Source organism: Camelina sativa, chromosome 14 (genome assembly GCF_030686135.1).
Source record: "Camelina sativa cultivar CO46 ecotype springtype chromosome 14, ASM3068613v1".
NCBI classification, from domain to species: domain Eukaryota; kingdom Viridiplantae; phylum Streptophyta; class Magnoliopsida; order Brassicales; family Brassicaceae; genus Camelina; species Camelina sativa.
Window position 1 is genome coordinate 14,737,166 of NC_141893.1, and position 14,199 is coordinate 14,751,364.

The 14,199-nt window shown below is 38.5% G+C and overlaps 4 protein-coding genes and 2 pseudogenes across 9 annotated transcripts; 4 read left to right on the top strand and 2 right to left on the bottom strand.

Moving 5' to 3' along the window:
* The first annotated feature begins 300 nt into the window (after nucleotides 1-300).
* On the top strand, nucleotides 301-2,229 carry LOC104741679 (berberine bridge enzyme-like 10 pseudogene; annotated as a pseudogene). Its single transcript, XR_015579266.1, has one exon. The product of XR_015579266.1 is annotated as a berberine bridge enzyme-like 10 pseudogene (transcript).
* Nucleotides 2,230-3,636: 1,407 nt separating this feature from the next.
* LOC104743657 (berberine bridge enzyme-like 11) lies at nucleotides 3,637-5,477 on the top strand. The gene has a single exon (XM_010464710.3). The coding sequence runs from the start codon at nucleotides 3,737-3,739 to the stop codon at nucleotides 5,312-5,314; it is 1,578 nt and encodes a 525-aa protein (XP_010463012.1). The 5' UTR covers nucleotides 3,637-3,736; the 3' UTR covers nucleotides 5,315-5,477.
* Nucleotides 5,478-5,527: 50 nt separating this feature from the next.
* Nucleotides 5,528-7,455, top strand: LOC104741680 (berberine bridge enzyme-like 12). The gene has a single exon (XM_010462579.2). It carries the CDS (start codon nucleotides 5,680-5,682, stop codon nucleotides 7,288-7,290), a length of 1,611 nt encoding a protein of 536 aa, XP_010460881.1. The 5' UTR covers nucleotides 5,528-5,679; the 3' UTR covers nucleotides 7,291-7,455.
* Nucleotides 7,456-7,532: 77 nt separating this feature from the next.
* Nucleotides 7,533-8,414, bottom strand: LOC104741682 (uncharacterized). Its single transcript, XM_019236385.2, has one exon. The coding sequence runs from the start codon at nucleotides 8,385-8,387 to the stop codon at nucleotides 7,692-7,694; it is 696 nt and encodes a 231-aa protein (XP_019091930.1). The 5' UTR covers nucleotides 8,388-8,414; the 3' UTR covers nucleotides 7,533-7,691.
* Nucleotides 8,415-8,470: 56 nt separating this feature from the next.
* LOC104741681 (protein PSK SIMULATOR 2) lies at nucleotides 8,471-12,411 on the bottom strand. Of its 4 annotated transcripts, none has more exons than XR_015580431.1 (13): nucleotides 12,114-12,250; nucleotides 11,249-11,566; nucleotides 10,805-11,130; nucleotides 10,633-10,725; nucleotides 10,438-10,528; nucleotides 10,226-10,319; nucleotides 10,051-10,148; nucleotides 9,903-9,972; nucleotides 9,716-9,813; nucleotides 9,525-9,606; nucleotides 9,352-9,428; nucleotides 9,227-9,271; nucleotides 8,471-9,111 (listed from the first exon to the last, which is right to left on the bottom strand). XR_015580431.1 is itself a non-coding variant. In XM_010462581.3 (13 exons), exons 2-13 carry the CDS (start codon nucleotides 11,501-11,503, stop codon nucleotides 8,625-8,627), a joined length of 1,851 nt encoding a protein of 616 aa, XP_010460883.1. In that variant the 5' UTR covers nucleotides 11,504-11,566; nucleotides 12,114-12,411; the 3' UTR covers nucleotides 8,471-8,624. The 4 variants fall into 4 exon arrangements, 3 of the variants coding, with proteins under 3 accessions (XP_010460883.1, XP_010460882.1, XP_087341484.1); XM_010462581.3 differs by having other exon boundaries at nucleotides 9,525-9,641; nucleotides 12,114-12,411; XM_010462580.3 differs by lacking the exon at nucleotides 12,114-12,250 and having other exon boundaries at nucleotides 9,525-9,641; nucleotides 11,249-11,920.
* Nucleotides 11,990-12,627, top strand: LOC109128925 (uncharacterized; annotated as a pseudogene). Its single transcript, XR_015580432.1, has one exon. The product of XR_015580432.1 is annotated as an uncharacterized LOC109128925 (transcript).
* The last annotated feature ends 1,572 nt before the right edge of the window (nucleotides 12,628-14,199 follow it).

A 14,199-nucleotide genomic window follows, 5' to 3' on the forward strand; every position in this document is an offset into this window, starting at 1 on the left:
CAAAACGACGTGGAAAAAAAAGTATATATGACTTCCAAAAAATAGTTTGTATGATTGATATCCAAAACTGAGATTATTTTCAAGAATTAGTGCCTCAGTGGATAAGAAAATGATTTAATTTTCTAATCCTCAAAGTTAACTACGGGGTACGAAAATTATAATAGCTTTAATACTTTGTTTTGGCCTTTAGTAATCACTCATGAACTTTAGTTTTAAAATATATAAAGTAATTAACTTTGGTAACTTTTGAAACCTACTATCTACTTTGGACTAATCCTATACAAGAAAAGAAAGTAAGAAACTATATATGGATTGATTACGTAAGTATCACACTATACACCTCCTCTATATAAACTATGGTTTGTGTGACACACGACTTTACATTAAATATAATCCAAACTCCCAAAAATAATAATGGAGAAATTACTCGTAATCTCTCTAGTACTACTGATCTCAACATCAGTTACAACTTCACAATCCGTGACCGATCCAATAGCTTTCCTTCGATGTCTGGATCGACAACCAGCGGATGCAACAAGTCCCAACTCCGCAGTCGCTTACATCCCATCAAACTCATCTTTCACAACCGTCCTTCGCCGCCGCATACCTAACCTCCGTTTCGACAAACCCACCACACCAAAACCCATCTCCGTTGTCGCTGCAGCCACGTGGACACACATACAAGCTGCTCTAGGATGTGCACGTGAGCTCTCTCTCCAAGTCAGGATACGAAGCGGTGGCCACGACTTTGAAGGACTCTCTTACACCTCCACCGTCCCTTTCTTCGTCCTCGACATGTTCAGTTTCAAATCCGTCGACATGAATCTCACCGAGAGAACGGCTTGGGTAGACTCAGGCGCTACTATAGGAGAGCTTTATTACAGAATCGCTGAGAAGAGCAATGTTCTTGGGTTCCCCGCGGGGTTGTCCACGACATTGGGCGTTGGTGGACATTTTAGCGGCGGAGGGTACGGAAACCTGATGAGAAAGTATGGTTTGTCGGTGGATAACGTTGTCGGCTCCGGGATCGTTGATTCGAACGGGAACATCTTCACCGATCGGGTTTCGATGGGAGAAGACCGTTTTTGGGCGATTCGAGGAGGTGGCGGTGCAAGTTTCGGTGTTGTGCTCGGCTACAAGATCCAGCTAGTACCGGTGCCGGAGAAAGTGACGGTCTTTAAAGTCCAAAAGACAGTCGGCGAAGGAGCCGTTGATCTTGTATTGAAGTGGCAGAGTTTTGCACCTAGTACGGATCGGAATTTGTTTCTGAGGCTGACGTTGACTTTGGTCAACGGTATGAAGCCTGGTGAGAAGACGGTTTTGGCTTCGTTTATTGGGATGTATTTAGGTCCATCGGATAAGCTGTTGAGCTTGATGAACCGGGGTTTTCCGGAATTAAAGCTGAAGAAAACCGATTGTACCGAGATGAGATGGATTGATTCGGTTCTGTTTTGGGCCGATTATCCCATTGGTACACCGACTTCCGTGTTGCTAAACCCGACGGTTGCCAAGAAGTTGTTCATGAAGCGGAAATCGGACTATGTGAAAAGTCCGATTTCGAGAACCGGTCTTGGTTTGATACTCAATAAATTGGTAGAGGTTGAGAAAGTTGAAATGAATTGGAATCCATACGGTGGAAGGATGGGGGAGATCCCGAGTTCGAGGACACCTTTCCCACATAGAGCAGGCAATTTGTTTAACATTGAGTACCTTATAGACTGGTCGGAAGCTGGAGAGAACGTGGAGAGGAGATATTTGGCACTCGCGAATGAGATGTATAGATTCATGACTCCGTACGTGTCTAGTAATCCGAGGGAGGCGTATTTGAATTACCGTGATCTTGACATAGGGTCAAGTGTTACTTCCACGTACCAGGAAGGTAAAATCTATGGGGTTAAATACTTTAAAAACAATTTCGAGAGATTAGTGGATATTAAAACCACTATCGATGCGGAAAACTTTTGGAGAAACGAACAAGGCATTCCGGTTCGAACATAATCAATACCATAAGAATGTTGTAAGCTGTGACATGTATCAAGTCTTGGAAAAAAAAAATGAATGTATTAAACTGTCTAGTTCAATATTTTGTTATTGAGTGTATTGTTATTTTGTGAAATATTGAAATATATATAGATAATCGTTAATGAACAAAAAATATATAGTACTAATTGTGCTGCTCTGTTACAAATAAACGTCATTATTGATGATTGGTGAACTAAACAACAGAAAAATATAAGTGAGAAGAAATAATGATAAACAGTATCAAAATATTTTTAAAAACATAAAAATTACAATAAGAGAGAAGAGTACAAAAATTGTTACAAAATCACTTTAGGTATTACCATATGATACCAATTTCTAACTAATAAAACAGTAAATAGTTACCAATCATAATCTATATCTAAAATTCGTCTTTCTTAAACTACTGCGGCGCTGCCACCCTCACAAACTTATGAATTTTCACATGTCATTCAAGAACAACAAGTTCACATGTCATTCAAGAGGTGTTCTCGTTTATTTCTTTCATGGGAGGATAACAGTATAACACACTCACATGCACCAAAGATATGTATACATTTATTGGCCAAGACATTCAACGTTCTCTCTATATTAACGGACATCGCGGGATTTGATAAAACAAGACTTGCACGATACACAGATCTGATTAATACATTTTTTTTTTCATATATAAAAACGTCAACTTGTACTTCATCATCCCTCAGCTACAAGCCTACAAGTATATCTATCTATTAATCTCCAAAATTTTGCATAAACACTGCAAACAATAAACTTGAAAAGTCATATACAGATGATTAGATAATGACGCGTTTTGGCTATAGTGCTAATATACAAGTCAAAGTCAAATATATATAGTCCACTATAACATTTAATCCGGACAAATAACTTAGCTGGATAATATACAACGTGAGAAAATAATTTGTATATTTGTATATCTATTTGTATATAACCACAAATCTCATACCAAAACGCATCCTAATTAATCACTGTAAGTCTGTAACTTGTAAAAGCTAAAATTTTGTGCCTTTAAGATGTCTATATGTAGTGGGAAGAAAAAGTTTAAAATACAGTGATATGTGATTGGGATCATTAATTGCCTTATTTAAATCTACAGTAAAACCCCCTAAATAAGAACGTTCACCATTCTAAATCTGCCACTGAAATTTTCAAATATTTGTGGGATATATATAACATGTGATACTTTGTTTTGATCTTTCACAATTGTTTTACATTTTCGGAGAAAGTTATCTTTTCAATTAGGTTCGGATAAGATGGTCGGACTAAGAGTCACTTACTTGTAAGCTTTGACATTGCGACTCACTGAATAATAAAATTATTCAACTTAAGAAAATAGTTAACTGCCAAAAAAAAACCCAAAAAGAAAAGACTTGTTTCTGAAGTGTATTATTGAGCAAATGCGAACCTTGGATTACCAAAAAAAAAAAGATTGTTTACTGGCCAAGACAATTAGTCTTTTACGTAACTACAAAAGTTATACACCTTTACAAAAGAAAACCAAATAAAAAAGGATTGGTTGAATTTTTTAAATATTTGCCAGCGTAAGGGTTACAGAAGTACGTACTATAATAAGAACACTCGCATAAATAATTCATTGAACAGATTATAAGAAGAAACTAGGATCACTAACTTCTCACAGACAACACAAGCTTACAAAAAATAACTCACCAAAAATAAACATTAGAAAGGAAAGAAAAAAATGAAAAAATTACTCGTAATTTGTCTACTACTGATCTCAGTCTCAGTTGCAACTTCCCAGACCGATCCGGAGACTTTCCTCCGATGTCTCGTAAAAGAAGGTTCGAACCCGCAAGTTTTCATCTCCGACGTCACCTACATCCCATCAAACTCCTCTTTCACAACCATCCTCCGCCGCCGCATACCTAACCTCCGTTTCGACAAACCCACAACCCCAAAACCCATCGCCATCATCACCCCCACCACGTGGTCACACGTTTCTCCGGCGCTAGCTTGCGCACGTTTGCTTCCTGTCCAAGTCAGGATCCGAAGCGGAGGCCATGATTTCGAAGGACTCTCTTACACCTCTACCGGTCCGTTCTTCCTCATCGACATGTTCAACTTTAATTCCGTCGACGTGAACCTCACAGAAGGAACGGCTTGGGTTGACACCGGCGCTACACTCGGAGAGCTTTATTATAAAATCGCTGAGAAAAGCAATGTTCTTGGATTCCCGGCGGGGTTGTGCACTACATTGGGCGTTGGTGGACATATTAGTGGCGGAGGGTATGGAACAATGATGAGAAAGTATGGTTTGGCAGTTGATAACGTTGTTGGCTCCAGGATCATTGACTCTAACGGCAACACCTACTTCGATCGAATGTCAATGGGGGAAGAGCTCTTTTGGGCGGTTAGAGGAGGTGGAGCCGCGAGTTTTGGCATCGTGATGGGATACAAAATCCGGTTGGTTCCGGTTCCGGAGAAAGTAACGGTGTTTAGCGTGGGAAGAACCGTCGGAGAAGGAGCCGTTGATCTTATAATGAAGTGGCAGAATTTTTCTCATAGTACCGATCGGAATTTGTTCGTGAGGTTGACTTTGACTTTGGTCAACGGTACGAAGCCGGGTGAGAAGATGGTTTTAGCCACTTTTATTGGGATGTACTTAGGCCCGTCGGATAAGACGTTGAACGTGATGAACCGGGATTTCCCCGAATTAAAGCTGAAGAAAACTGATTGTACCGAGATGAGATGGATTGATTCGGTCTTGTTTTGGGCTGGTTATCCAATTGGTACACCAACTTCCGTATTGCTGAAGACTACTACGGTCTCGAACAAGGCGTTTCATAAACGAAAATCCGACTACGTGAAGCGTACGATCTCGAGAACCGGTCTCGGTTTGATATTCAAGAAATTGGTGGAGGTTGAGAAAGTGAAAATGTTTTTGAACCCGTATGGAGGAAGGATGGGGGAGATCCCAAGTTCGAGGACACCGTTCCCACATAGAGGAGGCAATTTGTTTAAGATTGAGTATCTCATAAGCTGGTCCCAAGCCGGAGATGACGTTGAAAAGACCCATTTGGCTAAAGCAAATGAGATGTACAAATTCATGACCCCGTACGTGTCTAGTAATCCGAGGGAGGCCTATTTCAATTACCGTGATCTCGACTTAGGATCAAATGTTAATTCCACGTACGAGGAAGGTAAAATCTATGGGGCTAAATATTTCAAAGACAATTTCGAAAGGTTAGTGGATATCAAAACCAAGTATGATGAGATAAATTTTTGGAGGAACGAACAAAGTATTCCGGTTCGAAAATAATTAAGTGTGCCACGAATGTTGTAACCTTGTGACATGTGTCACAATATTCAGCAAAATAAACAAGGACATATGTATTAAGCTTTGGTTCAAATCATTGTTGTCAATAGTACGATGATCACTCATTCGAGGACAAATACAACTTATACAAGTGTTTTCAAGATCACTAATTGGCCGGATTAATGTCCTAATATCACGTCAAACTTTAGTTAAATCACATAAATTTTATCTTATCAATCACCATTGTCAAAGTTGGAAATAGTTGACCGAATATTCAAAGTCAAAAAAATTCATAGTTTCTGTATTTATCAAAATCAGAAAACTCAAAACTGGAAAAATAAATATATTAAAAAAAGACAAAAAAAAAAATGTATCTCATGATCTTCCTTGTCTTGTTTGCTGCATCGTACTCAATACCATCGAGCTATGCTGCAGATCCCGTAACCATCTACGATGATTTTGTCCGATGTTTCAAAAACGGGACAACTATCTCCGATGACTCTCTCTCCGACGTCGTTTTATCCCGTACCAGCGTTTCCTTCACCCCTGTTCTACGCGCCTACATCAGAAACGCTCGTTTCAACACCTCCTCAACTCCCAAACCATCCATCATCATCGTGCCACGTGTCGATTCCCACGTTCAAGCCGCCGTGACATGCGCCAAAACGCTTAATCTCCAGCTGAAGATCCGAAGCGGCGGCCACGATTACGACGGTCTTTCTTACGTATCCGCCGTGAAGTTCATCGTCCTCGATCTCTCCAATTTCAGAAACATCACTGTCGATGTAAACGACGGCGGAGGAGGATCAGCTTGGGTGCAAACAGGCGCGACGCTCGGCGAGCTTTACTACCGGATTTGGGAGAAGAGCGAGATCCACGCTTTCCCCGCCGGACTTTGTCCTACCGTCGGCGTCGGAGGACATGTCAGCGGCGGCGGATACGGGCACATGATTCGAAAGTTCGGACTCACTGTAGATCACGTAATCGACGCCACGATCGTCGACGCTAACGGCCAGATTCACGATCGGAAATCGATGGGAGAGGATCTCTTCTGGGCGATACGCGGCGGCGGCGGGGGAAGCTTCGGCGTCGTTTTGGCTTTCAAAGTGAAACTCGTGACGGTTCCAAAAACCGTAACCGTCTTCAGGATCGATAAATCAACTGACGAAAATGCCCTCGATATGGTTCATAAATGGCAATTCGTAGCTCCGAGAACCGACCCGGGTCTATTCATGAGAGTGTTGTTAGCCTCTCCGACGAAGAACAAAACACGTACGGTGAACGCTAAGCTCAGGGCGCTTTACCTTGGTAGAGCTGAAGACGTCGTTTTGAAGATGACAAAGGAGTTCCCGGAGATGGGTTTGAAGAAAGAGGATTGTAAAGAGATGACTTGGATCCAATCACTCCTATGGTGGATGAACCATGTAGATGTGGATAAAGTCAAACCGGAGATTTTGCTTGAGAGAGAACCGGATTCGGCTAAATTTCTCAAGAGGAAATCGGATTATGTCGAGAAGGAGATGACAAAACCAGAATTAAACCGGTTGTTTCAGAAATTGGCGACATTAGACAGAACCGGTTTGGTTTTGAACCCGTACGGAGGGAATTTAAACGCGACTGCTGTGAATGAAACGCCATTTCCGCATCGGCACAAACTATACAAGTTCCAACATTCTACGACATGGTCTGATGCTGGACCGGAAGCGGAGAGACTCTACATTGGTAATATGAGAACGACTTACAGGATCATGACCCCGTTTGTGTCGAAAAATCCTAGAAGTTCGTATTTTAACTATAGGGATATTGATATCGGGGTTAATGATCACGGGAGGGATAGTTATCGAAAGGGAGAAATCTACGGGAGGAAGTATTTTGGCGAGAATTTTGATCGATTGGTCCGGGTTAAAACGGCTGTTGATCCGGATAATTTCTTTAGAAACGAGCAGAGTATACCTTTACTACCTCATTCTAGAAGGTAGAGAACGTTTGAGTTGATATGACCTTTGTAACTTCTCTTTAGCGTTTCTTTCACGGAACTTGGAATAATTTCTGATAGAATCAGCTGCAAGCTATATATATTGTGGCATAGATACAGTTCGAAATTGAAAATGTTCCATATGTTGGTTTATAATTTGCTTCATACACAATACATTCCACAATTCCTCATATATCGGGAAATAGAAAACCAAATTTGACTGAACCGCAACTGGACGCAAAACCGGATCGAACACTCATTTAATAACAAAAAGAAGAAAAAATAACATTTCAGTAATTACACATAAACACACTCTTAAACTAGAATCCACGACAGGATAAAGACAAGTTATAGAACAAATATGATGAGATTGTACAGACATGCCATATAACGTGTAAGCTCGGCTCAGTTCCTGTCTGTGCCGTGTAAAGCAAGGAAAAGACTAATCCAGATAAAGACAATCTTTGTGCCGAAGACCTTCAACTTCGAATTTGCATTAGTAAATGGAACGCCGGAGAGATTGTTCTGGTTGAGTCGATTCGTAAACGGTTGTTGATTTTGAGCAGATGAAGACGACGCTTGGTTGAATCCAGTTGATGATTGTTGATTAAACCCGTTTAAAGGTTGGTTTACAGAAGAAGAAGAAGAAGTTGGCTGACCAAGAATTGGTTGGTTTTGTCCAATTGATGCTGGTTGATTAAAACCGGTTAATGGCTGATTTGATCCGGTTAAAGGTTGGTTTATAGAAGAAGAAGAAGATGATGGCTGACCAAGAATTGGCTGGTTCAGTCCAGTTGACTCTGGCTGATTAAATCCGGTTAATGGTTGATTTATCCCTGTTAAAGGCTGGTTTACAGAAGAAGAAGAAGATGGCTGACCAAGAATCGGTTGGTTCTGGTTCCCTTGTAGCTTTGTTGGTGAATTGATGATCCCGCCTGTTGGTTGTAATGGTGTGGTTATTTGGGTTTCTTGTGCAGCCTCTGAAGATGATGAAACCAAAAGGCAGAGAAGTATGATTGTGAGCATCCATTTCCCGGTTTTAGCGAGTTTCATCTCCATATTTTTGAAAATTTCCAGTGTATATTCCGGATTACTAAACATCAGATCTTATAGACATACAAATCCGGAGTAGTTAGCTTCTTTAAGGTTGACTGAGGAGTTGATGGAAAGAACAAAGAAAGCAGTTGACCTGAAACACAATTCCAACTAAACCAACTATATAGTGTCTTTGTTTTGTATCATCTACTACATCACTGTGTTTATTATATACAAGAATGATAGAACTTATCTATAAATACAGAAGAATGTATCAAAAACCGGTTTTCAAACGGTACGTGCCTAATGGAAAGCGAAATCCAAACCATCAAGGACATCCAAATCACTAGAAGAGTTCTTATCTGAAAGATCCACTTTTGGAGAGTTTCCTGTACTTCTGCTCAGTGCCCAAATCTTTATTCCTTTCTTGCTCTTTTTCAAGCCGACTAATTCTTGACTCTTACTTAGACTAGGACCAAATCTTATGCTTTGGACTCTGTCTAACAACAACCTGTCTTCTAGAGAGAGTTGGTTTTTATAAGTGAAGTCAGGGGAGAGGGATAGTTGCGTATTGGAGATGGTTAGGTTGTTGGGTGGAGAGACATGGTTGGTTTCTGTAAGCTTGACGCCGTGAACTCGTTTCTTTGATGACTTCATTAGTCGGTGAAGCCATACAACGAGTTCGAGTACGTATGAATCAACTTTTGGTTTATCAGCGTGATGAAGCGTCTGAAGCCGTGTTGGATTCCCGTTGTTCTCGCTTTTTCCTTTTCCTTTCCCAAACTCTATCCTGTTTTCCACATTCCCATTCGTAGTTTCCAGATTAGATTCAAGATTCAAGATTCAAGATTTCAAGATTCAAAATTTGAAAATTTCAGTAGTTGCTACTTGCTAGAAAGACTTACCTTGAATTTGCCCATTCACCTACCCATCCGAAACCTTGATGTGCTCTGTGAAAATTGAATAAGATGTGACAAAATGAATAAGGAGGAACATATTGAACACAAAATGATGGTGAAGGACAACTTACTTGGTAGTGTTTGCGGCGAACGGGACAAGCCATTGAAGCGACTTCTCCATTTCAGCTTTCATCTCAGATACTGAAAGCTGCAGAAACACTCAAGTTAGGAAACAAAAACAAGAAACAGAACCAAACAGTGCCTGAAAAAATACTAGAGAAACAGAGATCTTTTTGGGATAAACCTCTTCCTCAGGATCAAGAGTTTGTAGGCGAGGACGAAGAGCTGTCTTGACGGTAGCAGGTAATGCATTGTACAGCGTGTCCCTAACATTAGAAGGAAGAGACAATGGTCGAGACGCCTAGAAATTTTAATGATCAGTTTAAACCCGAGAATATATATCAGAATAAGACTGGTAAGAATTTGGATACTTACAATATTATCGATTTGTTGGATTAGATTAGCATAGTGTAACGAAAGACCGGCTTCACCTAATCGTTCTCTTCCCTGCTTCCTTCCATTGTGTTTTAGACCTGTTGTTGGTTAAGAAGACCATGCCAGATGAGATTTGAATTTCCAGAAGTAGGATCATCAGAGGACCAGAAGTACAAAGACACAGTACCATTGTTTCCAAAAATTTCCACAATCCTTTGACGTATATAGCTAACTACATCCACAAGCTTCTCAATTATCTGCAACAAAGATACATTAGAATAAATGGCATATGTACCATCATACACTCACACAAAGCAATTCAAATAATCACTTGCCTCTTCCAGATTCTGGGACCAGAGTGATTTCTTCTGTAAGCTCTTCACGAGTTTCTTCTGTTGTTTTAGTTCATTTTGTAAGATGACAATACTCTCTCCTACATGGAGGAAAAAGAAAATGAAATCAGGAGTCCTTGAAAGAGCTAGGGATGATCAAATAAATAGCAAGACCAACCTTTCCGAGGAAGGTTTAAAGACTCTACTTCTGCAAGCTTTCTCCTGTAATCTTGTTCAAACCTATCCAAAGCTTGCAACTCGTGATATAATTCCTGATAAAGCAAATGCAAGTAAGTTTCAAATCCCCCAGAACCCAATGACTGTTCATTGCAAGTTCAACATGGAAATAGGTGATGGAAGAGTTTTGAAGTGAAGAAAAATAAGACATACAGAAGTGAATCGAGCAAGAGTGACGAGCTCTTGCATCTTTGCCTCTGCCTCATCTTTGGGCAGTTTATGCTGGGAGTTCTCTGTGTCAAGCCTGAAACGTTATAGACCGGTGTACAATGAAAATCCACTGACATGCGGAGTGACTAAAGTAAAAAGTATTGGATAAGGACTTTCTCGATGCAGAACTAAACTTACTTCATAAAATATCGATCTAGATTGTGCCACTGTAAATCTTTGCACATATTGCCAAACCTGATCACCTCTCCAGAGAAAAGATCAAGTTCCTCCCTACAAAAAAAAGGAATATGAATCAAGAAAAAAATGAATAAAAGACAACACAAATGGAGATAAATTATAAAACACAAACCTTTTGTCAGAAGCAGCAAGAATTTGCAATTCTGCTGTATCAGTAGAAACCAACTTCTTAAGTCCCTTGGAACGCAACATATCTTTCTTCATGAACTTGAGATCCTCGTCAGACAGAGATTGCAGCAAAGCAGCACCTTTGGCTATCGTGTTGGCTACTTCAAAAGCCAGCATAGTGACTTTGCTACCACGGAACGATGTAACACCAGAGCGCAACCCGTTTCCCGGGTTACGAGACATACTGCTTCCCAACGTGTCTAGAACTTCAACTGCTTTCTCTAACCCCATAACCCCAGCGCGTCCCATAAACGAGTTCCTCTGCATAAACTGTAGGAAGAAAAATCAAGAACCAAATTCTCATCAATACAAATGAAATCTTCTGCAATAGAACAGTAACTCAAACATGATTCATATGTGTCCCTAGAGACATTTGGAAAAAAAAAACCTTGGTAGAATCGTTCCTTAATGGAGGCATAGGTCCAAGTTCACCAGAAAAGTTGTAGACAACCTCATCAGGCTTGGAACTTTTCCGCCTGGAGCTTGCAGTGTTATCTGTATAATAAGAATCAGAGGTTCTTCTTCTCCTCATGGACTTAAGTTTCCCAGACAACCCTCTTGACATATCATCATCATCCTTTGATCTTAACTTGTTCTTATCATCATCATCATCTTTGAATACACAAGAACAAACACCACCCATTTCGTCTTCTCCAATAAAAATGATCTCCCAGGTGGTAAAAGCTCAAATCTTTAGAGGAAAGAACTGTATTAAAACCAAGAATCAGCAGAAGAGACCAAAAAATGAGAATTCAAAACCTGAGAGAAGAAGATCAAGAATTGCAACTACGGTAGGGACAAAAAGAAAGACTTGGTAAATGGGTGAGACAAAGTCAGAAACTTTGTTTAATAAAACACCATTCACAAAGCTAAGAGGAAGCCCCGTGGAATCAATGGCTCCATTTGTTTTTTGTTTTCTTTGACTTAATCATTTTAAACAAAGAGAAGTCAGAGCTACGACTATTCTTACTTCCTTTTTGTCATTTTTATTAAAAAAATTGTTTGTTTATCGAGAGAGGGAGAGAGAGAGAGAGAGCGAGAGAGAGAGTAGAAGAAGACCATAGTTGAAGAAACCTCGCCGGCCCTTTGAACATTGAAATGTGAAAGTGACGTGCTTAGGTTTTAATTTTTCACCAATCATAATATTTTTGTAAACATAGTCAAACCTTCGTTTCAAGTTTCAACGATAGTGAAAGTATAAGAAGATGAAGAAGAAGAAGAAGAAGAAGAAGAAGAAGAGTAGACATGCTTACTGGCTGAGACGCGGCGGTTGAGGCTGTTTCCGGCGCCGGGATTGTAACCAGAGCGGTGATCGGGGGATTCTGGTTTGTTTGTTGATGTTGATGAATTTGGGTGTACCGTGTCGGTTTAATCCTGAACCGGTGGAAATTACGGTTTAATGTATTGAAAATTGGAGAAATCGATCCGGCGAACGTAGGGTTTGTGGGAAATTTCGGCATCGATCTATAGTTATCTTTCTGGATTGAAATTTTGGATTCGTGATCTTTTTTTACTTGTTTAGTTGATTTGCTTGAAGAAGAAGATGAAGATGAGCTCCGACCGTCGCAGAACCGTGAAATTTGAGATGATTTGTGAGAGGTGGTGACATGTTGCGGCCCAAATTTATAAATATTGGGCCGAATTTAGGCCTATCAGAATAAACTTATCAATATGTGTGTTTTTGTAGTAGTTTCACACCGAAAACAATTTTTTTTTTATGGTTCTTATTAAATTGAAATTGAGATAAATTGAGATGATCTTAATACTCAGGCCAGATCTTGCTTTTGATTTTTTTTATGATTATTTTTTTGGAATTATATTTTGGAATTAAAATTATATTTAGTGTTGTTTGGTAAATTTTAAATATAAAATTCTAATTTAAGGATCACAAATTGCTATTAGTTAGGCTATTAGTGAACAATATAAACCTTGCGATAAAAGTTTAATCGTGTTATTCATTAACTACCACTTAAAGTGCTACAAAGAAAGTTCTATTATCAATATTACTTTCTCTCTTCTAATTTATAAGAGTTTTTAGCTAAAACACACAAAAATTAAGAAACAAGAAATGTTTAATTATTTAACATATTTCAACATATAGAAAAAAATACTATAAACTTTAAATAATCAAAAACATTAAATTAATACTAAAAAGGTACATTGAAACGTTAAAAAAAATCTTACAAAATGGAACAAATAAAAAAATCTAAAGATTTTATATATGGGAACAGAGGGAATATTAAACTAGCAGTCTAGGACTAGTATTGTTTAAAATAAGATAAACCGGTAAAATTTGTAAATTATTATATGTATTGTTAGAAGTTTGCTATTAATGGAGATACAGGTTGAAGAAGGAATTTAAAGTCAACTAATTGTTACTACAATATTCTTTATGTATATTGAAAACATCGACATTCTGTGAAACAAGTCCATTCACATTCATTTTGAAGTTTCTTTTTTTGTCAGGGAAGCAGAAAAAGAAGTAGTTGGGAAGACGGTGGTTTACAAAAATGGTAACTAAAGCTATATGGCCTATGCAAATTAAGCTCATGTCTCCCCTCGTCATCATTTCAAGTTAAGGCTTTACTATGCTATATAGTTACCATATCTACTAATTTCTTATCCATAACTCACTATCATGTATTTTTCATACCAGTATTAACTGGTTATTATGAAACACAACTCTGATTGAAAAACAAAAAGAAAAACACAACTTAAAAAGTCAATTACAATAAAAATATCTTTAAACTTCTTAAATAAAAGCAGATGGAAGTAATATTTCAGTTCTTTTCTCAAAGAATAATATTATGAATTAATGAAATGTATAATTTAGTAATATTTTAGTTTTACTGCCTCATGTTGTCTTCATTATGTTCATATATTTTATCGTTATTATTCGCTGCGGCATTTATAACCGAAGTATATATTGTTTGCTCGAGTGTGTTATTAGAATTAACCATATAGTCTTGCTAGAGTTTAACTTATTAATCATAGTCTTGGTAAAAAGTTTGACTTATTAGTCCATAAACAAAAGAACTATGTTATCATTTTTCTAAATATTTCAAAAGAAGGTACATATGACCTGAAATGAATTTCAGAATATCTTAGTTATCATTTTCTTAGAGGAAATACTCATGCACACAAAAATAAAAGAAGGTTTTTATGCTATGTCTCTGTTTCATTAGATAGTCTCTGGTAAAGGATAAGGAACATTAAAAGGATTGAAAGTACATATATTGCTTTTTTCAGATGATAACAATCATCAATATATTTTATTATTAGTTTTAAAACTTATCAACAAGAGATATTTTAGCACAATGTAATAAAATATAGCTATAT